Source organism: Hyla sarda, chromosome 2 (genome assembly GCF_029499605.1).
Source record: "Hyla sarda isolate aHylSar1 chromosome 2, aHylSar1.hap1, whole genome shotgun sequence".
Lineage (NCBI taxonomy): Eukaryota > Metazoa > Chordata > Amphibia > Anura > Hylidae > Hyla > Hyla sarda.
The window spans coordinates 496,500,200-496,524,766 of record NC_079190.1 but is presented as its reverse complement, the minus strand read 5'-3'; the positions used below and the strand labels follow the sequence as shown (position 1 = coordinate 496,524,766).

The 24,567-nt window shown below is 43.7% G+C and overlaps 1 protein-coding gene across 1 annotated transcript in view; it reads right to left on the bottom strand.

Moving 5' to 3' along the window:
* Positions 1 to 993: 993 nt before the first annotated feature.
* Positions 994 to 24,567, bottom strand: part of LOC130357514 (serine-rich adhesin for platelets-like) — a 52,600-nt gene continuing 29,026 nt past the window's right edge. Inside the window, exons 3-4 of the mRNA XM_056560210.1 lie at positions 1,069 to 10,836; positions 994 to 998 (exon numbers count right to left, since the gene is read on the bottom strand). Of these exons, the coding sequence (XP_056416185.1) occupies positions 994 to 998; positions 1,069 to 10,836 (9,773 nt within the window). The remainder of the gene's footprint in view (positions 999 to 1,068; positions 10,837 to 24,567) is intronic.

Genomic DNA, 24,567 nt, shown 5'->3' with positions numbered 1-24,567 from the left:
TCACACTGGTAGGGATCTCAGGAGATTTGCCAGAGGTACTAACAGAAGGCAATGGAGATGATGATACAAAGTTACTTGATGTCACTGAAGATGTTTCAGAAGTTGATGAGATTGTGGATGAACTTTCTGTGGTGGTCGAAGACTCAAATGCTGTAGAAGGTTCAATTGTGGAAAGAGATTTGGCAGAAGTTGAAGAAGCAGATGACACACTGGTAGGGATCTCACTGGATGTGCCTGATGTACTAACAGAAGGTGATGCAGATGATGATACAAAGTTACTTGATGTCACTGAAGATGTTTCCAAAGTTGATGAGATTGAGGATGAACTTTCTATGGTGGCTGAGGACACAAATGCTGTAGAAGGTTCAGTTGTGGAAAGAGATTCAATGGAAGTTGGAGGCCCAGATGTTACACTGGTGGGGGTCTCAGTGGATGTGCCTGGGGTACTAACAGAGGGTGGTACAGATGATGATTCAAAGTTACTTGATGTCCCTGAAGATGTTTCAGAAGTTGATGAGATTGTGGATGAACTTTCTGTGGTGGCTGAAGACTCAAATGCTGTAGAAGGTTCAGTTGTGGAAAGAGATTTGGCAGAAGTTGAAGAAGCAGATGACACACTGATAGGGATCTCAGTAGATGTGCCTGATGTACTAACAGAAGGTGATGCAGATGATGATACAAAGTTACTTGATGTTACTGAAGATGTTTCCAAAGTTGACGAGATTGAGGATGAACTTTCTATGGAGGACACAAATGCTGTAGAAGGTTCAGTGGGTGTGGCTGAGGTACTAACAGAGGGTGATTCTGATGATGATTCCACATTACTTGATGTCACTGAAGAATTTTCAGAGGTTGATGAGATTGTGGATGAACCTTGAGTGGTGGCTGAAGACTCAAATGCTGTAGAAGGTTCAGTTGTGGAAAGAGATTCAATGGAAGTTGGAGGCCCAGATGTCACACTGAGAGGTTCAGTGGACGTTTGAGACTCAGCTGTCACACTGGTAAGAATATCAGTGGATGTGGCTGAGGTACTAACAGAGGGTGATTCTGATGATGATTCAACATTACTTGATGTCACTGAAGAAGTTTCAGAGGTTGATGAGATTGTGGATGAACTTTCTGTGGTGGATAAAGACACAAATGCTGTAGAAGGTTCAGTTGTGGAAAGAGATTCAATGGAAGTTGGAGAAGCAGATGGCACACTGGAAGGGATCTCAGTGGATGCGCCTGAGGTACTATCAGATGGTGGTACAGATGATGATTCATTGTTATTTGATGTCACTGAAGATGTTTCAGAAGTTGATGAGATTGTGGAAGAACTTTCTGTGGTGGATGAAGATACAAATGCTGTAGATGATGCAGTCAGGGAAAGAGGTTCAGTGGATGTTTGAGACTCAGCTGCCACACTGGTAAGAATATCAGTGGATGTGGCTGAGGTACTAACAGAGGGTGATTCTGTTGATGATTCCACATTACTTGATGTCATTGAAGATTTTTCAGAGGTTGATAAGATTGTGGATGAACCTTCTGTGGTGGCTGAAGACACTAATGCTGTAGAAGGTTCAATTGTGGAAAGAGATTCAGTGGAAGTTGGAGGCCCAGATGTCACACCGGTAGGGATCTCAGTGGATGTGCCTGAGGTACTAACAGAAGGTGGTACAGATGATGATTCAAAGTTACTTGATGTCACTGAGGATGTTTCAGAAGTTGATGAGATTGTGGAAGAACTTTCTGTGGTGGCTGAAGATACAAAAGCTGTAGAAGGTTCCGTTGTGGAAAGAGATTCAGCGGAAGTTGGAGAAGCAGATGACACACTGGTAGGGATATCAGTGGATGTGCCTGAGGTACTAACAGATGGTGGTACAGATGATGATTCAATGTTACTTGATGTCACTGAAGACATTTCCGCAGTTGATGAGAATGTGGATGAACTTTCTGTAGTAGCTGAAGATACAAACGCTGTAGAAGATGCAGTCGGGGAAAGAGATTCAGTGGATATTGGAGATCCAGATGTCACACTGGTAGGAATATCAGTGGATGTGGCTGAGGCACTAACAAAGGGTGATTCTGATGATGATTCAACATTATTTGATGTCAATAAAGATATTTCAAAGGTTGATGAGATTGTGGATGAACCTTCTGTGGTGGCTGAAGACACAAATGCTGTAGAAGGTTCAGTTGTGGAAAGAGATTCAATGGAAGTTGGAAGCCCAGATGTCGCACTGGTAGGGATCTCACTGGATGTACCTGAAGTACTAACAGAAGGCGATACAGATGATGATTCCACATTACTTGATGTCACTGAAGATGTTTCAGAAGTTAATGAGATTGAGAATGAACTTTCTGTGGTGGCTGAAGATACAAACGCTGTAGTAGAAGCAGTCAGGGAAAGAGATTCAGTAGAAGTTGGAGAAGCAGATGTCACACTGGTAGGGAACTCAGTGGATGTGCCTGAGGTACTAACAGAAGGCGATACAGATGATGATTCAAAGTTACTTGATGTCACTGAAGATGTTTCAGAAGTTGATGAGTTTGTGGAAGAACTTTCTGTGGTGTCTGAATACACAAATGCTGAAGAAGGTTCAGTTGTGGAAAGAGATTCAGCGGGAGTTGGAGAAGCAGATGACACACTGGTAGGGATCTCAGTGGATGTGCCTGAGGTACTAACAGAAGGTGGTACAGATGATGATTCAATGTTATTTGATGTCATTGAAGATGTTTCAGAGGTTGATGAGATTGTGGATGAACTTTCTGTGGTGGCTGAAGATACAAACGCTGTAGAAGGTTCAGTTGTGGAAAGAGATTCAGTGGAAGTTGGAGGCCCAGATGTCACACTGGTAGAAATCTCAGTGGATGCGCCTGAGGTACTAACAGAAGGTGATACAGATGATGATTCAATGTTACTTGATGTCACTGAAGATGTTTCAGAAGTTGATGAGACTGAGGATGAACTTTCTATTGTGGTTGAAGATACAAACGCTGTAGAAGATGCAGTCAGGGAAAGAGGTTCAGTGGACGTTTGAGACTCAGCTGTCACACTGGTAAGAATATCAGTGGATGTGGCTGAGGTACTAACAGAGGGTGATTCTGATGATGATTCAACATTACTTGATGACACTGAAGAAGATTCAGAGGTTGATGAGATTATGGATGAACTTTCTGTGGTGGCTGAAGACACTAATGCTGTAGAAAGTTCAGTTGTGGAAACAGATTCAATGGAAGTTGTAGGCCCAGATGTCACACTGGTAGGGATCTCAGTGGATGCGCCTGAGGTACTAACAGATGGTGGTACAGATGATGATTCAAAGTTACTTGATGTCACTGTGGATGTTTCAGAAGTTGATGAGATTGTGGAAGAACCTTCTGTGGTGGCAGAAGACACAAATGCTGTAGAAGGTTCAGATGTGGAAAGAGATTCAGAGGAAGTTGGAGGCCGAGATGTCGCACTGGTAGGGAACTCAGTGGTTGTACCTGAGGTACTAACAGAAGGTGGTACAGATGATGATTCAAAGTTACTTGATGTTACTGAGGATGTTTCAGAAGTTGAGATTGTGGAAGAACTTTCTGTGGTGGATGAAGATACAAACGCTGTAGATGATACAATCAGGGAAAGAGGTTCAGTGGACGTTTGAGACTCAGCTGTCCCACTGGTAAGAATATCAGTGGATGTGGCTGAGGTACTAACAGAGGGGGATTCTGATGATGATTCAACATTACTTGATGTCACTGAAGAAGTTTCAGAGCTTGATGGGATTGTGGATGAACTTTCTGTGATGGCTGAAGACACGAATGTTGTAGAAGGTTCAGTTGTGGAAAGAGATTCAATGGAAGTTGGAGGCCCAGATGTCACACTGGTAGGAAACTCAGTGGATGCACCTGAGGTACTAACAGAAGGTGGTACAGATGATGATTCAATGTTACTTGATGTCACTGTGGGTGTTTCAGAAGTTGATGAGATTGTGGAAGAACTTTCTGTGGTGGCTGAAGACACAAATGCTGTAGAAGGTTCAGATGTGGAAAGAGATTCAGAGGAAGTTGGAGGCCGAGATGTCGCACTGGTAGGGAACTCAGTGGTTGTACCTGAGGTACTAACAGAAGGTGGTACAGATGATGATTCAATGTTACTTGATGTTATTGAGGATGTTTCAGAAGTTGATGAGATTGTGGAAGAACTTTCTGTGGTGGATGAAGATACAAATGCTGTAGAAGATGTTGTCAGGGAAAGAGGTTCAGTGGACGTTTGAGACTCAGCTGTCACACTGGTAGGAATATCAGTGGATGTGGCTGAGGTACTAACAGAGGGTGATTCTGATGATGATTCAACCTTACTTGATGTCACTGAAGAAGTTTCAGAGGTTGATGAGATTGTGGATGAACTTTCTGTGGTGGATAAAGACACAAATGCTGTAGAAGGTTCAGTTGTGGAAAGAGATTCAGCGGAAGTTGGAGAAGCAGATGGCACACTGGAAGGGATCTCAGTGGATGCGCCTGAGGTACTATCAGATGGTGGTACAGATGATGATTCATTGTTATTTGATGTCGCTGAAGAGGTTTCAGAAGTTGATGAGATTGAGGAAGAACTTTCTGTGGTGGCTGAAGATACAAACGCTGTAGAAGATGTAGTCAGGGAAAGAGGTTCAGTGGATGTTTGAGACTCAGCTGTCACACTGGTAAGAATATCAGTGGATGTGCCTGAGGCACTAACAGAGGCGGATTCTGATGATGATTCCACATTACTTGATGTCATTGAAGATTTTTCAGAAGTTGATGATATTGTGGATGAACTTTCTGTGGTGGCTGAAGACACTAATGCTGTAGAAGGTTCAGTTGTGGAAAGAGATTCAGTGGAAGTTGGAGGCCCAGATGTCACACTGGTAGGGATCTCAGTGGATGCGCCTGAGGTACTAACAGAAGGTGGTACAGATGATGATTCAAAGTTACTTGATGTCACTGTGGATGTTTCAAAAGTTGATGAGATTGTGGAAGAACCTTCTGTGGTGGCTGAAGACACAAATGCTGTAGAAGGTTCAGATGTGGAAAGAGATTCAGCGGAAGTTGGAAGCAGAGATGTCGCACTGGTAGGGAACTCAGTGGATGTACCTGAGGTACTAACAGAAGTTGTTACAGATGATTCAATGTTACTTGATGTTACTGAGGATGTTTCAGAATTTGAATAGATTGTGGAAGAACTTTCTGTGGTGGATGAAGATACAAATGCTGTAGAAGATGTAGTCAAGGAAAGAGGTTCAGTGGACGTTTGAGACCCAGCTGCCACACTGGTAAGAATATCAGTGGATGTGGCTGTGGTACTAACAGAGGGTGATTCTGATGATGATTCAACATTACTTGATGTCACTGAAGAAGTTTCAGAGGTTGATGAGATTGTGGATGAACTTTCTATGGTGGCTGAAGACACGAATGCTGTAGAAGGTTCAGTTGTGGAAAGAGATTCAATGGAAGTTGGAGGCCCAGATGTCACACTGGTAGGGAACTCAGTGGATGCGCCTGAGGTACTATCAGATGGTCGTACAGATGATGATTCAAAGTTACTTGATGTCACTGACGATGTTTCTGAAGTTGACAAGATTATGGAAGAACTTTCTGTTGTGGATGAAGACACAAATGCTGAAGAAGGTTCAGTTGTGGAAAGAGATTCAGCGGAAGTTGAAGAAGCAGATGACACACTAGTAGGAATCTCAGTGGATGTGCCTGAGGTACTAACAGAAGGTGATACAGATGATGATTCAATGTTACTTGATGTCACTGAAGATGTTTCAGAAATTGATGAGATTGAGGATGAACTTTCTGTGGTGGATGAAGATACAAACGCTGTAGAAGATGCAGTCAGGGAAAGAGGTTCAGTGGATGTTTGAGACTCAGCTGTCACACTGGTAAGAATATCAGTGGATGTGGCTGAGGCACTAACAGAGGGGGATTCTGATGATGATTCCACATTACTTGATGTCATTGAAGATGTTTCAGAGGTTGATGAGATTGTGGATAAACCTTCTATGGTGGCTGAAGACACTAATGCTGTAGAAGGTTCAGTTGTGGAAGGAGATTCAGTGGAAGTCGGAGGCCCAGATGTCACACTGGTAGGAATCTCATTGGATGTACCTGAAGTACTAACAGAAGGCGATACAGATGATGATTCAAAGTTACTTGATGTCACTGAAGAGGTTTCAGAAGTTGATGAGATTGTGGAAGAACTGTCTGTGGTGGATGAAGACACAAATTCTGTAGAAGGTTCAGTTGTGGAAAGAGATTCAGCGGAAGTTGGAGGCCCAGATGTCACACTGGTAGGAATCTCAGTGGATGCGCCTGAGGTACTAACAGAAGGTGATACAGATGATGATTCAATGTTACTTGATGTCACTGAAGATGTTTCAGAAGTTGATGAGACTGAGGATGAACTTTCTATCGTGGTTGAAGATACAAACGCTGTAGAAGATGCAGTAAGGGAAAGAGGTTCAGTGGATGTTTGAGACTCAGCTGTCACACTGGTAAGAATATCAGTGGATGTGGCTGAGGTACTAACAGAGGGGGATTCTGATGATGATTCAACATTACTTGATGTCAATGAAGAAGTTTCAGAGGTTGGTGAGATTGTGGATGAACTTTCTATGGTGGCTGAAGACACGAATGCTGTAGAAGGTTCAGTTGTGGAAAGAAATTCAATGGAAGTTGGAGGCCCAGATGTCACACTGGTAGGGAACACAGTGGATGCGCCTGAGGTACTAACAGATGGTGCTACAGATGATGATTCAAAGTTACTTGATGTCACTGAAGATGTTTCAGAAGTTGATAATATTGTGGAAGAACTTTCTGTGGTGGATAAAGACACAAATTCTGTAGAAGGTTCAGTTGTGGAAAGAGATTCAGCGGAAGTTGGAGAAGCAGATGACACACTGGTAGGGATCTCAGTGGATATGCCTGAGGTACTATCAGATGGTGGTATAGATGATGATTCAATGTTATTTGATGTCACTGAAGATATTTCAGAAGTTAATGAGATTGAGGATGAACTTTCTGTGGTGGCTGAAGATACAAATGCTGTAGAAGGTTCAGTTGTGGAAAGAGATTCAGTGGAAGTTGGAGGCCCAGATGTCACACTGGTAGGGATCACATTGGATGTACCTGAGGTACTAATCGATGGTCGTACAGATGATGATTCAAAGTTACTTGCTGTTACTGAGGATGTTTCAAAAGTTGAGATTGTGGAAGAACTTTCTGTGGTGGATGAAGATACAAACGCTGTAGAAGATGCAGTCAGGGAAAGAGGTTCAGTGGACGTTTGAGACTCAGCTGTCACACTGGTAAGAATATCAGTGGATGTGGCTGAGGTACTAACAGAGGGTGATTCTGATGATGATTCAACATTACTTGATGTCACTGAAGAAGTTTCAGAGGTTGATGAGATTGTGGATGAACTTTCTGTGATGGCTGAAGACACGAATGTTGTAGAAGGTTCAGTTCTGGAAAGAGATTCAATGGAAGTTGGAGGCCCAGATGTCACACTGGTAGGGATCTCAGTGTATGCACCTGAGGTACTAATAGATGGTCGTACAGATGATGATTCAAAGTTACTTGATGTCACTGACAATGTTTCAGAAGTTGATAAGATTAAGGAAGAACTTTCTGTGATGGATGAAGACACAAATGCTGTAGAAGGTTCAGTTGTGGAAAGAGATTCAATGGAAGTCGGAGGCCCAGATGTCACACTGGTAGGAAACTCAGTGGATGTACCTGAGGTACTAATCGATGGTCGTACAGATGATGATTCAAAGTTACTTGATGTTACTGAGGATGTTTCAGAAGTTGAGATTGTGGAAGAACTTTCTGTGGTGGATGAAGATACAAACGCTGTAGATGATGCAATCAGGGAAAGAGGTTCAGTGGACGTTTGAGACTCAGCTGTCACACTGGTAAGAATATCAGTGGATGCGGCTGAGGTACTAACAGAGGGTGATTCTGATGATGATTCAACATTACTTGATGTCACTGAAGAAGTTTCAGAGGTTGATGAGATTGTGGATGAACTTTCTGTGATGGCTGAAGACACGAATGTTGTAGAAGGTTCAGTTGTGGAAAGAGATTCAATGGAAGTTGGAGGCCCAGATGTCACACTGGTAGGAAACTCAGTGGATGCACCTGAGGTACTAACAGAAGGTGGTACAGATGATGATTCAATGTTACTTGATGTCACTGTGGATGTTTCAGAAGTTGATGAGATTGTGGAAGAACTTTCTGTGGTGGCTGAAGACACAAATGCTGTAGAAGGTTCAGTTGTGGAAAGAGATTCAGCTGAAATTGGAGAAGCAGATGACACACTGGTTGGGCTCTCAGTGGATATGCCTGAGGTACTATCAGATGGTGGTACAGACGATGATTCAATGTTACTTGATGTCACTGAAGATGTTTCAGAAGTTGATGAGAATGAGGATGAACTTTCTGTGGTGGCTGAAGATACAAACGCTGTAGAAGATGCAGTCAGGGAAAGAGGTTCAGTGGACGTTTGAGACTCAGCTGTCCCACTGGTAGGAATATCAGTGGATGTGGCTGAGGTACTAACAGAGGGTGATTCTGATGATGACTCAACATTACTTGATGTCACTGAAGATGTTTCAGAAATTGATGAGATTGTGGATGAACCTTCTGTGGTGGCTGAAGACACAAATGCTGTAGAAGGTTCAGTTGTGGAAAGAGATTCAGTGGAAGTTGGAGGCCCAGATGTCACACTGGTAAGAATGTCTGTGGATGTGCCGGAGGTAATTACAGAAGGTGATGATGATATTTCCAAGTTACTTGATGTCGCTGAAGATGTTTCAGAAGTAAATAAGATTGTGGATAAACCTTCTGTGGTGAATGAAGACATAAATTCTGTAGAAGGTTCAGTTGTGGGGAAAGATTCAGTAGCAGTTGGAGAAGCAGATGTCACACTGGTAGGGAATTCAGAAGATACCTCTAAAGTACTAACAGATGGTGATACAGATGACGATTCAAAATTACTGGATGTCACTGAAGATGTTTCAGAGGTTGATAAGATTGTGGGTGAACTTTCTGTGGTGACTGAAGAATCAAAAGCTGTAGAAGGTGCAATTGTAGAATAAGATTCAGTGTAAATTAGAGGCCCAGATGTCATACTACTAAGAATGTCAGTGGATGTGCCTAAGGTACTACCAGAAGATGATTCTGATGTTGATTCAAAGCTTCTGGATGTCACCGAAGATGTTTCCGAAGTTAAAGAGATTGAGGATGAACCTTCTGTGGTGGATGAAGACAAAAATTCTGTAGAAGGTTCATTTGTGGAAAGAGATTCAGTGGAAGTTGGAGGCCCAGATGACACACTAGTAGGGAACTCGATGGATGTACCTGAAGTACTGACAGAGGGTGGTACAGATGAAGATTCAAGGTTACTTGATGTCACTGAAGATGTTTCAGAGGTTAAAGAGATTGAGGTTGAACTTTCTGTGCTGGATGAAGACACAAATTCTGTAGAATATTCAGTTGTGGAAAATGATTCAGCAGAAGTTGGAGAATCAGATGTCACACTGGTAGGGATATCAGTGGATGTGCCTGAGGTACTAACAGAGGGTGGTACAGAGGATTGAAAGTTACTTGATGTCGCTGAAGATGTTTCTGAAGTTGATGAGATTGAGGATGAACTTTCTATGGTGGCTGAAGAGTCAAATGCTGTAGAAGATGCAGTCAGGGAAAGAGGTTCAGTGGAAGTTGGAGGCCCAGATGTCCCACTGGTGAGAATGTCAGTGGATGTGCCTGAGGTACTAACAGAGGGTGATTCAGATGATGATTCAAGGTTACTTGATGTCACTGAAGATGTTTCCGAAGATAAAGATATTGAGGTTGAACCTTCTTTGGTGGATGAAGACACAAATTCTGTAGAAGTTGCGGAAAAAGATTCAGTGGCAGTTGGAGAATCAGATCTAACACTGGATGGGAACTCAGTGGATGTACCTGAAGTACTAACAGAGGGTGGTACAGATGATGATTCAAAGTTACTTGATGTCACTGAAGCTGTTTCTGAGGCTGATGAGATTGTAGATGAACCTTCTGTGGTGTCTGAAGACACAAATACTGTAGAAGGTTCAGTTGTGGAAAGAGGTTCAGTGGAAGTATGAGACCCAGATGTCACACTGGTAGGGATCTCAGTGGATGTGCCTGAAGTACTAACAGGGGGTGATTCAGATGAGGACTCAAGGTTACTTGATGTCACTGAAGATGTTTCTGAGGCTGAGGAGATTGTAGATGAACCTTCTGTGGTGTCTGAAGACACAAATGCTGTAGAAGGTTCAGTTGTGGAAAGAGATTCAGTGGAAGTGTGAGACCCAGATGTCACACTGGTAGGGCTCTCAGTGGATGTGCCTGAAGTACTAACAGGGGGTGATTCAGATGAGGACTCAAGGTTACTTGATGTCACTGAAGATGTTTCAGAAATTGATGAGATTGTGGAAGAACTTTCTCTGGTGTCTGAAGACACAAATTCTGTAGAAGGTTCAGTTGTGGAAAGAGATTCAATGGAAGTTGGAGGTCCAGATGTCACACTGGTAGGGAGCTCAGTGGATGTACCTGATGTACTGACAGAAGGCGATGCAGATGATGATTCACCATTACTTGATGTCACTGAAGATGCTTCAGAAGCTGAGGAGATTGTGGATGAACCTTCTGTCACTGAAGTGCCAATGTCTGTAGCAGATACAGTGCTGTTATCACTCACAGTGGTAGAGTCACTTGGTGACCAGGATGGTGTAACGCTTGAAGTAGTGTATGAAGTGTCAGAAGTTTCAGGTGTGACACTAGTATTTACAGTAGTTACATCTAGAAAAAAAAAATGAGAAAACATATAAAAAAAGATCCTGTATCTGCTAAACGTTAGTAGGAATTACATTATATATTTTGGCAATAGAAGCAATGACTACCATTACAACCACCAGTCTGCCGTTATATTATCTCGTATAAAGGGTTTGCTGTTCATACACACCTATAGTTCTTTAATTAGAAAGTATTGCTACGCGAAACAAATTTTCTGCTAACAAAGGTTTGCATTGTTAGGTAGAAAAAAAAAGTTTTAAAAACCGAACAACATCTTTAAGACAATAATAAGTAACAACATCCATCTTTAAGTCCGTAATTCATCACCTGTAATTTGTCTATAATTCAGGGCCAGTTTAGCCTTCAGTTTATGACCTGAGGAAGGTTGTTAGACATAATCCCATAGATCCCACTGCCTGATGAACCTATTGAAAAGCTGGTGGTTGGGGGGAAAAGGGGGCTTATGGAGATATTCAATTTTAGGAGCCCTTTCGTTTGTTAATGGTCATATGTAGAGTCCTTGGTAAAAATTATATCTGACTCTTTTAGCTAATAGACCCCACATGTGTTCTATGAGTCCTTCTCCCTCCAGATGACCCTTCTGAAACCTAAGACGGCAGATAAACTATGGCAGGAGAGGACATGGCTCTTATAAAATTACAGAACACGCAAAGTTATTTCATAGCAAACAAAGCAAAACATTGACATTTTCATCACACGGAATTGTCTTATACTTAATAAAACAAAGCAGAGAGAAATATATATATATATATCTATATATATATATATATATATATATATATATATATATATATAGCAAGGCTTCCACCTTAGGGATTAGCTCTGGGATCGTCCTGGACATTGCCGCGGGACAAGTTTCCTCTCAATAAATCGGCAGACAACAGTTCATGATGCAAGTCTGGCACCTTGCCAGTATTATTTATACAGGTTGCAGGAAAAAAAAAAAAACATAACACAGGAACAAAATAAAATCCTAGATGTCTGGTCACTGACTACACATATCAGCATGCCCTGACTACTAACTGGTGAGCTACCCTCAGCCATTAAAACATGTGACTCCTGCAACCTGTTACTCACAGTTCACACCAGTACTTGGACCACTCACAGCTCCGGCTGTGTGTTTCCTCAACAGGGCCCGTGTCTCCCCCTTACAGCCAGCCTGCTGTTTCCTAGGGAGAGCCCAGATCACACTGAGTCTCTTCCTTATAAAGGCCTCCCCTCTCTGCTGACTCATTAATCAGGCCCCAGGTGAAGGTTTCTCCAGAGTGAGCCAAGGAAATGCACCCTTTCCTTGCCACTTTATCACTATATATATATATATATATATATATATATATATACACTGTATATTCATCACTGACTATCAAAGGGACTATCATAGTTCAGAATTAGAAGAGATTTCATTTCGGATATTTGACTTACTACACTTGTGAGGAACACAAAACTTTTACATTTATACATGAAAGCCACCTCTCCACCATTTTTTAGCAGGTGTGTTTTTATTGGTGTGATAGATGTGGTGTGAGTCAGATGTCCTTCCTTCTGCTCCCCCTCTCCTCTCACAGAGCGCTGTCTCATAGACACACTATGGGAGAGAATCTACAGCTTTACCTCCCTCCTCTCCCCTTCACCCTGTCTTCTACTAACTCTATCTAGCCAGATTTTCTACTGGCTGAGGGGGCTTGAAAACAGTCACAAACGATCAGCGAAGTACATGCTGCTGCAGGGTGAGGAAGATGCCACCTAGTCGAATATATTACATAGCTATATATTAATTTACAATTTATGCCAAACATTATAGGGAGTTGGGCTTTAATAGTTGCAACCATTTTGGTTCAGTTTACTATTAGTTTTTAAGTCATCCCTTAAAAATCCTATTAGGCTGTTTTTGTAATGGGAACCTGATTTTTAGCCTATATTACTGGTGGCAACACATAATACAGGGTAAAATAAAGTTTCTTACAATGTCTGGATGTCCTCCTGCCTGGGTGCATACTGCAGAAAATGAGTTCTAAAAGAGTTCTGCACCACATGCCAACGAGCCTTAAAGGGGTTCTCCGCTGCTCAGCATTTGGAAGAAACTGTTCCGAACGCTGGAGCTGGCGCCGGGAGCTCGTGATGTCAAACCCCGCCCCCTCATGATGTCACGCCCCACCCCCTCAATGCAAGTCTATGGGAGGGGGCGTGACAGCCATCACGTCCCCTCCCATAGACTTGCATTGAGGTGGCGGAGCGTGACATCATGAGGAGGCGGGGCTATGATGTCACAAGCTCCCGGCGCCAGCTCCAGCGTTGGGAACATTTTGTTCCAAAAACTGAGCAGCGGAGTACCCCTTTAAGTAGCCACTGGGATTTGCAGCATCCCAAACTAGTCAAGGCCCACCCGGGCTGTATGCACACATGTCCGGACATAGTCAAAGTCATCGCTCTGCTTTCTGAAATCCCACACATGCCCAGAAGCCGTGCCATGCCCAGGAATACCATTGCTTCTGGGTCTGCAAATGATTTTAGTGAATAGCGCTAATGTCAGCTATACCTGGGCTTTCAATTACACCTGAGAAGGATTGGTTACAGCCCGGAGTGTGGTGACTACATTGCAATGCCATACGACGTGGGACACTTTAAAGACTCCTTTTCTGCACCATGTCTGCTGGTTTGACTATGCTTTTGTCTCCTACCACTCCTAAACATCACCAATCCAAGATGTTCAGGAGGCCTAGGGAATACCTGCTGTTAAGTCCGCACATCTGTGAGAGGGTTCAAAGGTGAGCCCCACATAATTCCCTAGACCCTGTGTCTGGTCTAGTTTGTGCTACCGAAATACAATAAATAAAGGATCCACCTCTAGAAGTGTGTAACACCTGCATTCAGGGGCATGACTACAATTCATGATAACTCATAGTATATTGAAAAATGATGCCAAATGATGTAAACAGATCCTCTTCATACACTTTAACGCACATTGCCCATTGACCTCTTGGTCCCATAGCTGTTTTAGTTGCTATTAATATACTGTAGTTACTCTGTTTTACCTCCATTTCAACTTTTCAATAAGAATTAAGAATTTGAGGAAACCCGTTTTCTTGCTGCTACAATGCCAGACATATTGGTCAGCTAGCTTTCCCGTATCCTAAAAATGTAAGGAAATTCTGCAATGTGGCTCCCCAAACAGAGCCCAAATGCAAATGTTAACTTAAAGGGGTACTCCGGTGAAAACCTTTTTTCTTTTACATCAACTGGTGGCAGAAAGTTAAACATATTTGTAAATTACTTCTATTAAAAAATCTTAGTCCTTCCTGTACTCATTAGCTGCTGAATACTACAGAGGAAATTCTTTTCTTTTTGGAATGCTCTCTGATGACATCACGAGCACAGTGCTCTCTGCCGACGTTATTATAATAATAATAACACTTTATTTATTGTTGTCCTTAGTGGGATTTGAATCCAAGTCCCCAGCACTGCAAGGCAGCAGTGCTAACCACTGAGCCACCATGCTGCCCTTAGCATACATCTGCTATGCATGGTTGCTAGAATGGACAGAGATGTCAGCAGAGAGCACTGTGCTCGTGATGTCATCAGTGTGCCAAAAAGAAAGGAATTTCCTCTGTAGCATTCAGCAGCTAATAAGTACTGGAAGGATTAAAAATTTTTAATAGAAGTAATTTACAAATATGTTTAACTTTCTGCCACCAGTTGATTTAAAAGAAAAAAGGTTTTCACCGGAATACCCCTTTAACCTAAAACAACTCAAGGACCCATAACTGTTTTTGGTTTTAATGGGAATTTATATCATTTAAAAAAAAAATTAATACAATAAAAAATACAACCAGCAGCCTAAGACAAAATATTTTAAGGGGATTCGCCTATAATTATAGTGTCAAAGGTCTGGACTTTAAACTATTCTGCCAGTCCACATGTCTCTGTACAATTGCATGAAAAACAGGTTGGTTGTCCCTATTAAAATTGAAATATCTACTTAAATTCCTTGTCGGTCAGGGCAGTAGAGTCTAATTCCTTTAATCTGACATCAATATTAAAGGGGTACACCACTTTAGATAAACTTATAGGAAAACAGTTGATACATCTCCCTATTGTCTAGGGTTTGGCCTCGTTGGTATCTGGATTTATCTTGTTTCGTCTGTCACTGCAGACATTTCTACTTCATGATGCATCGGATCCTTGTTCAGGATTAATATTTAACTCTGGTTTCCTTATTCTCATATTTAATATATACTTAACAAGTTTACTGTACATATAATGGTTATCTCCAATATTGACCGTAGATAACACACGATAGTGATTTTACTTACACAACCTGTATACCTTCTACCCACTGCCCATGATGTCTTAGACTTTACAGGAATTGTCTCATAAAGACAGCTCATGTACCTACACCCTATTAGGGTGTCATAGTGGGGTTCTGGTATTGCAGCTCAGCCCTATTTATGTGAATAGTTGAAATACTAGACATGACTATAGACAAGAGGAGTACTGTTTCAAGAAGAAAGGGACCATTTTTAACTTCTTAAAGAACATCGCAAAAGTTCATAACTTGTAAAAGTCCACTGATCCCTGCTAAGGTTGTAAAAATCCCAATTCTCCATAAGTGATCAATCAATACAGGTAATGTATCTGAATGTAGGAGGGAGCAGGGACTGAGGAGAAGTGAAGAGGTAGCAGCTGTGCCCAGACGCAGGTGGGCCCAATGTCCACCTAGAAGACACCAGTATTATAAGTAGGCCATCATGGGAGGCGGGTGATAGATTTAGCATTAGGATCCAGGAGCTATGTCACATCAAAGCACGGTGGTTCAGTGGATAGCACTGTTTCCTTGAAGTGCTGGGGTCTTAGGACATCTGCATCAAGTTTGTATGTTCTCCCTTTGCTTATGGTGGGTTTTCTCCCACACTCCAAAACATACAGGAAGATCAATTTAGATTGTAAGCCCCAATGGGGACAGGGACCAATTGGGAGTGTACAACCCTGTGGGCTTTATATAAATAAATAATTATTACCTTATGTCACTCTAATCTCCTACAGAGGATGGAAAGAAGATGACAAATCAGAATTAACTAATTTGTCTTAGGATGGACAACTACCCAAATCCCGCTTCTCTGTGCACTTATAAGATTAGAGAGTGAAAATCAGACAAAGCCTAATCCATGACTTCACCAAACTCCTTCTTACATCAAAGCCAAAAAGATTCTTCCCTATTGCAAGAACATCAATGATCATAATTCCTTTTCCCAATATATTCCATTCCATTGGAGTAACTCGTGGTAAAGTCCTGCCGGTCAGCCAATGCGACAGCCAATAAGACTAGGCTCACATCTTGTGTATGCGCCAGGAAAGTGTCCCAAATCAACACTCCTATAGACTTCAGCAATGGCCACTATACATAGGTGGATCTTTAATGGAGAACTCCAGCCAAAACTAACTCATCCCCTATCCACAGGATAGGGGATAAGTAGCTGATTGCAGGCGAGTCTGACCACCAGGACCCCTCGCGATCTCTGGAACGGGACCCCGGCTTTCAGCATGTGCCCAAAATGCATCAAGATGTGAATGGGTGGTCTGTGCAGGTGTGATTTTGTCTACGTTCGGCCATCTAGGAATAAAGCTGTATTCATTTAAATGGGCACTGTCACCAACTTTATTTTTTGATATGTTGTAGTACTATTATTTTTTTTTTCATTAAAAAGGTTTAATTTACATTTAAAAACCGGCTACTGAAAAAGGACCTATTTTGGAGTGGCAATCAGTCCTTTTTCAGTTAGGCTGCACTCACTCCCTGCCTGTCAATCAGACAGGCGGGAGTGAGCGCATTGGCTCCCCGGCCACTGGCTGGGAGGCCACTCCTCCCGCACATCGCCGCCGCCTCCTCGTTGCCGCCGCTCTCCCTGCACGCCCGCTGCCGGACTCTGCAGTAACTACAAGTGTAATGAGGGAACGGGGTATGCGGGGCGGGGGCCTTGGGTTGGGGGGGGGAGGAGTGAACGGGCTAGTGCCGTAGCGGGGGGGGGGGATTGAAACAGGCTAGCAAAAAAAAAAAATAGGATGGTGGGAGCTACCCTTTAAGTGCTGGATTGTCCATATTTTTACAAGTATAGGCAAATCTAACCACAGCAAAATTCCCTTTGTGTAACAGGCAGACTTTGATGCAAATTTTGTACTAACTGCAATTGGTTAGATCTGCTGTGAAAACTCACAGCTTCTGTACGATACTGAACATGCTGCAGTCTACAGAATGCTCATATTTTTCCCATTATGTATGGATGGGGGTTTTCGAGCATCGCAAATCTACCTGAACATGGTCTAAACTATCCTCACACTTACATGACACGTTTTAGTGCTTAGAAATTATGAAATCCCAACATCAATAAATAATGATAATAATCCCAGAAATATATTACAATGTAATACTAACTTACCATACAATATATTTATCATGTGCTAGGATCATATGCGGATGGGTAAATATGGGGGGTGAATTTATCATTGGTTTTACACAGTTTTTTTTGGTGGTAAAAAGTCACAAATTTGTGCCCAATGCTTTTACACTCATTCAAGAAAACATCTTGAATGTAGTACGGCACCATCAGCTTTTTGCAGTAGTTGAACTTTTTAACTGCAACTTTAAACATTTTTTTTGCATAACCTCAAGTCAGCCTGGACCACACTTACAAACGTGTCTACTCCTAAGCTGCTTGGCAATTTATGAACATACACCTCTTTAATAAATGTGGGGGAAGAACACATGACGAATGCCCTGGAAAACTTCATTTACACAGACAATAAAACATTCACTCTTATATTTCAACACCATTTAGATATCATTCTGGTTATTTATACTTTTTAATATCTACATATAAAATTATCATCCTCATATATTGTTGTCATATCCCAACCCCATATCCTGTCCTCATATCTCAACCTCATATCCCGTCCTCATATTCCAACCTCATATCCCATCCTCATTTCCCGTTCTCATATCTCAACCTCCTATTCCGTTCTTATAGCACGACCCCATATCCCGACCTCATATCCCATCCTCATATCTCAACCTCATATCCCGTCCTCATATCTCAACCTCATATTCCGTCCTCATATCCCGTCCTCCTATCTCGACCTCATATCCCGTCCTCATATCCCGACCTCATGTCCCGTCCTCATATCCTGACCTCATATCCCGACCTCATATCCTGACCTCATATCCCGACCTCATATCCCGTCCTCATATCCCGACCTCATGTCCCATGCTCATATCCTGACCTCATATCCCAACCTCATATCCCGTCCTCATATGCTGTCCTCATATCCCATCCTTATGTCCCATCCTCATATCCTGTCCTCAGGTGGGACTGATTTGTGATGAAGATATTGTAAGCTGAAAAAAGGGGACATGGCTTTGTGGGACTGGGTGTGATTTGCAAGCCAGACCGATGCACAAAAAGGGTAGAGAATAAAAGGGGTGGGGCTTAAATAGTGGGCGTATCTTTGTGAGTTTGGGTGTAGCTTGCAAGCCGGACTGACACATTCACCAGGAGATGCAGAGCGGAGCTTGTGGAGTAAGGTACTGAAAGTCTCATATACTTGCATGGGACTTGAAACAAAAAAACATCTTTTATATAAGGGTGTAGGTAAGGGTTAATTTAACTATCATATATTTTTATTTGACATATGAGTAATATGTGTACCAGGTATTATAGAAATATCTCCAGCCGTACGGAAGTTATGTGGGAACATACATTTCCCATAGATTTGCATGGGACTTTAACCCCTAAAGGACCTAGGGCATACAGGTACACCCTGGCTCCATGGTACTTAACCCCTTAAGGACTCAGGGTTTTTCAGTTTTTGCACTTTAGTTTTTTCCTCCTTACCTTTTAAAAATCATAACCCTTTCAATTTTCCACCTAAAAATCCATATTATGGCTTATTTTTGTGTCGCCAATTCTACTTTGCAGTGACATTAGTCATTTTACCCAAAAATGCACGGCGAAACGGAAAAAAAATCATTGTGCGACAAAATCGAAGAAAAAACGCCATTTTGTAATTTTGGGGGCTTCCGTTTCTACGCAGTGCATATTTCGGTAAAAATTACACCTTATCTTTATTCTGTAGGTCCATACGGTTAAAATGATACCCTACTTATATACCGTATATACTCGAGTATAGGCCGAGTTTTTCAGCACGATTTTTCGTGCTGAAAACACCCCCCTCGGCTTATACTCGAGTGAACTCCCCCACCCGCAGTGGTCTTCAACCTGCGGACCTCCAGAGGTTTCAAAACTGCAACTCCCAGCAAACCCGGGCAGCCATCGGCTGTCCGGGCTTGCTGGGAGTTGTAGTTTTGAAACCTCCGGAGGTCCGCAGGTTGAAGACCACTGCGGCCTTCAACATCATCCAGCCCCCTCTCACCCCCTTTAGTTCTGAGTACTCACCTCCGCTCGGCGCTGGTCCGGTCCTGCAGGACTGTCCGGTGAGGAGGTGGTCCGGTGGGATACTGGTTCCGGGCTGCTATCTTCACCGGGGAGGCCTCTTCTAAGCGCTTCGGGCCCGGCCTCAGAATAGTCACGTTGCCGTGACAACGACGCATAGGTGCTTCTGCGTCATTGTCAAGGCAACGCCTCTATTCCGGGCCGGAAGCGCGGAGAAGAGGCGCCCCCGGTGAAGATAGCAGCCCGGACCACCTCCCCACCGGACCACCTCCTCACCGGACAGCCCTGCAGGACCGGACCAGCGCCGAGCGGAGGTGAGTACTCAGAACTAAAGGGGGGTGAGAGGGGGCTGGATGATGTTGAAGGCCGCAGTGGTCTTCAACCTGCGGACCTCCGGAGGTTTCAAAACTACAACTCCCAGCAAGCCCGGACAGCCGATGGCTGCCCGGGCTTGCTGGGAGTTGTAGTTTTGAAACCTCTGGAGGTCCGCAGGTTGAAGACCACTGAGGGCGAATGATGAGAAGAGGATGATGAAGGGGGGGTGTGGGGATGATGAAGGGGGGTGGGGATGATGAAGGGGGGGGTGTGGGATGATAAGGGGATGATGAAGGGGGGATGTGCGGGATGATAAGGGGATGATGAAGGGGGGATGTGTGGGATGATAAGGGGATGATGAAGGGGGGATGTGTGGGATGATGACAAGGGGATGATGAAGGGGGGGGTGTGGGATGATAAGGGGATGATGAAGGGGGGATGTGCGGGATGATAAGGGGATGATGAAGGGGGGATGTGTGGGATGATAAGGGGATGATGAAGGGGGGATGTGTGGGATGATAAGGGGATGATGAAGGGGGGATGTGTGGGATGATAAGGGGATGATGAAGGGGGGATGTGTGGGATGATGACAAGGGGATGATGATGATGAGGATGTTAATGACGGGTCTGGATGATGACAGGGGGGGATGAGGTATTTCCCACCCTAGGCTTATACTCGAGTCAATAACTTTTCCTGGGATTTTGGGTTGAAATTAGGGGTCTTGGCTTATACTCGGGTCGGCTTATACTCGAGTATATACGGTAGGTTTGATTTTGTTGCACTTCTGGAAAAAATCATAACTACATGCAGGAAAATTTATACGTTTAAAAATGTCATCTTCTGACCCCTATAACTTTTTTATTTTTCCATGTACAGGGCGGTATGAGGACTCATTTTTTGCGCCGTGATCTGAAGTTTTTATCGGTATGATTTTTGTTTTGATCGGACTTTTTGATCACTTTTTATTCATTTTTTAATGGTATAAAAAGTGACCAAAAATGCGCTTTTTTTGACTTTGGAATTTTTTTTGTGCGCACGCCATTGACCGTGCGGTTTAATTAATGATATATTTTTATAGTTCGGACATTTACGCACGCGGCGATACCACATATGTTGTTTTTTTTACACTGTTTTATTTTTTTTATGGGAAAAGGGGGGTGATTCAAACTTTTATTAGGGAAGGGGTTAAATGACCTTTATTAACACTTTTTTTTTACTTTTTTTTTGCAGTGTTATAGGTCCCATAGGGACCTATAACACTGCACACACTGATCTCTCATCCTGATCACTGGCGTGTATTAACACGCCTGTGATCAGTGTTATCGGCGCTTGACTGCTCCTGCCTGGATCTCAGGCAAGGAGCAGTCATTCGCCGATCGGACACCGAGGAGGCAGGTAAGGGCCCTCCCGGTGTCCTGTAAGCTGTTCGGGACGCCGCGATTTCACCGCGGCGGTCCCGAACAGCCCGACTGAGCAGCCGGGTCACTTTCACTTTAACTTTAGAAGCGGTTCTCAGCTTTGACTGCCGCTTCTAAAGGGTTAATACCGCACATCGCCGCGATCGGCGATGTGTGATATTAGCCGCGGGTCCCGGCCGTTGATGAGTGTCGGGACCGATGCGATATGATGTGGGATCGCGGCGTGATCCCGCTTCATATCGCGGGAGCCGGCGCAGGACGTAAATATACATCCTGCGTCGTTAAGGGGTTAAGGATCCAGGGTGTACCTGTACGTCTGTGGGAATTCCGGTCCCTGCCGCTCACCGGGCAGGGACCGGACCGGCATGCCTGCTGAAATCAGACCACCCCATGTCAATTCAGACCGGCGAACTGCAGCGTTTCCGGGTCATATGGGTTCCCCCGCTCTGCCCCCCCCCCCCTCGGTAGTACGGGCAGAACTGGTGAACTATGCTGTGACCAGCGGTCATTTACCGGCGGGCGGCAATGAGGTGCGGCTCCCTCATGTGTCTCCCTGGTGCAGACTACGGAAGCCGGTGAGTTGTTGCCTAGCAACATCTGGAGGGCTACAATTTGGAGATCACTATACAGTGGTCTCTAAACTGTAGCCCTTCAGATGTTGCTAAACTACAACTCCCAGCATGGCGAGACAGACATTTGCTGTTTGTGCATGCTGGGATTTGTAGTTTTGGATTATTTGGAGGGGTACAGTTTGGAGATCATTGTGCAGTGGTCTCTAAACTGTGGCCCTCTAGATCTTGCAAAGCTACAACTCCCAGCATGCCCACACAGCAGTTTGCTGTCTAAGCATGCTGGGATTTGTAGTTTTGCAACATCTGGAGGGTCACAGTTTGGAGATCACTGTGCGGTTGTTTCTAAACCATGGCCCTCTAAATCTTGCAAAACTACAACTCCCAGCATGCACAAACAGCGAACGGCTGTGTCGCCATACTGGAAGTTGTAGTTGCGTACCTCCAGCTATTGCATAACTACATCTCCCAGCATGCCTTTCGCGATCAGTGCATGCTGGGAGTTGTAGTTGTGTAAAAGCTGGAGGTTTGCCCCCCCCCCCCCATGTGAAAGTACAGGGTACATTCACACGGGCGGGCTTACAGAAAGTTTCCTGCTTCAGGTTTGAACTGCAGCAAATTTTCAGCCGCAGCGCAAACTCCTTGAGGGAAACTCACAGTAAACCCCCGCCCGTGTGAATGTACCCTAAAAACATTACACTACACTAACATAATAAAGGGTAAAACACTACACATACACCCCCTTACACTGCCCCACCCCCAATAAAAATGAAAAACGTATCGTACGGCAGTGTCTCCAAAACGGAGCCTCCAGCTGTTGCAAAACAACAACTCCCAGCATTTCCGGACTGCCACTGACTGTCCAGGCATGCTGGGAATTTAGCAACAGCTGGAGGCACCCTGTTTGGGAATCACTGGCGTAGAATACCCATATGTCCCCCCCCCCTATGCAATCCCTAATTTAGGCCTTAAATGCTCATGGCGCTCTCTCACTTCGGAGCCCTGTCGTATTTCAAGGAAACAGTTTAGGGCCACATATGGGGTATTTCCGTACTCGGTAGCAATTGCATTACCAATTTTGGTGGGCTTTTTTTTCCTTTTACCATTTGGAAAAGTTGGGGTCTACACCAGCCTGTTGATGTAAAGAAATGTAAACATTCTCACAAGCGGTAAAAGGAAAAAAAGAGCCCCAAAATTTGTAACACAATTTCTCCTAAGTACAGAAATACCCCATATGTGGATGTAAAATGCTCTGCGGGCGCACAACAAGGCTCAGGAGTGAGAGCGCACTATGTACATTTGAGGCATAAATTGGTGTTTTGCACAGGGGTGGCTGGTTTTATAGCGGTTCTGACGTAAACGCAAAAAAATAAATACCCACTTGTGACCCTATTTTGGAAACTACACCCCCCACGGAAGGTAACAAGGGGTATAGTGAGCCTTAACACCCCACAGGTGTTTGACGAATTTTCATTAAAGTTGGATTGTAAAATGATAAAAAATATTATTTTCACTAAAATGCTGGGGTTACCCTCAATTTTTCATTTTAACAAGGAAAAATAGGAAAAAAAATCCCCCCAAAATTTGTAACCCCATGCCCCATATGTGGATGTAAAGTGCTCTGCGGGTGTACTACAATGCTCAGAAGAGAAGGAGCGCCATTGGGCTTTTGGAGAGAAAATTTGTCTGAACTGAAGGCCACGTGTGTTTACAAAGCCCTCATAGAGCCAGAACAATGGATGTCTCCACATGTGACCCCATTTTGCAAACTACACCCCTCATGTAATAGGGGGTACAGTGAGCATTTACGCCCCACAGGTGTCTGACAGATTTTTTAAACAGTGGTCCATGAAAATGAAAAAAACGTTTTTTTATTTTCACAGCCCACTGTTCCAAAGATCTGTCAAACGCCAGTTGGGTTCATTTACACATCCAACTTTAACGAAAATGCAGTGGTAAGGAAGAAAAAAACCCTTTTCAAAGGGCGCTGCTATTGTCAGGGCTATGCTTACTCATTGAAGATTGTATCTTAATCATACAGACGGTCCCTAGGAAGAATCGGTGGTGAGGCCGCGGGGCGGGCGATGATGGAGCATACAGGAGACGGCTGGATGCCGTAGCTTTGGCGTGGTGTGGTGGGCTCCGGTGACGGGCTGGATGCGGCCCGACCTCCTCGCACAGACTTCTCCTCCGTGACCAGTAAACAGCATGGGACGCGGCTCACGCACGACTCACTTACAATCTTCAATGAGTAAGCATAGCCCTGACAACAGCAGCGCCCTTTGAAAAGGTTTTTTTTCTTCCTTACCACTGCATATCTATCCAGGACTGGCTAGTCCTGTCCTGTACCCTGGGCTTAGCAGCTGCATCCGGTGGACTATTATCCATACCACTAACCCCACTGTGGGTCTACATGCGAGTTTTCTGCTCGCTCAAGGTGAGCACCCATTATCTACTCTTCGACTAACCCTTCCCACCTGTCATCAACGGTATCACACTAGGCGCGTCGGTCTTTCCTTCTTTTGCTCTTTTCAGATTTCAACTTTGACGAAAAGTCATTTAACACCTGTGAGGTGTTAAGGCTCATTGTACCCCTTGTTCCGTTCCTTGAGGGGTGTAGTTTCCAAAATAGTATGCCATGTGTTTTTTTTTTTTTTTTGCTGTTCTGGCACCATAGGACTTCCTAAACGCGACATGCCCTCCAAAAACCATTTCAGCAAAATTTGCTTCCCAAAAGCCAAATGTGACTCCTTCTCTTCTGAGCATTGTAGTGCGCCAGCAGAACATTTTACATCCTAACATGGGGTATTTCCATACTAAGAAGAAATGGGGTTACAAATTTGGGGGGGAATTTTCTCCCATTAACCTTTGTAAAAATTTTAAATTGTGGGGGGGGGAGGGGGAAACTGTACTTTAGTGAAATTTTTTTTTTTCATTTACACATCCAACTTTAACAAAAAGTCATCAAACAC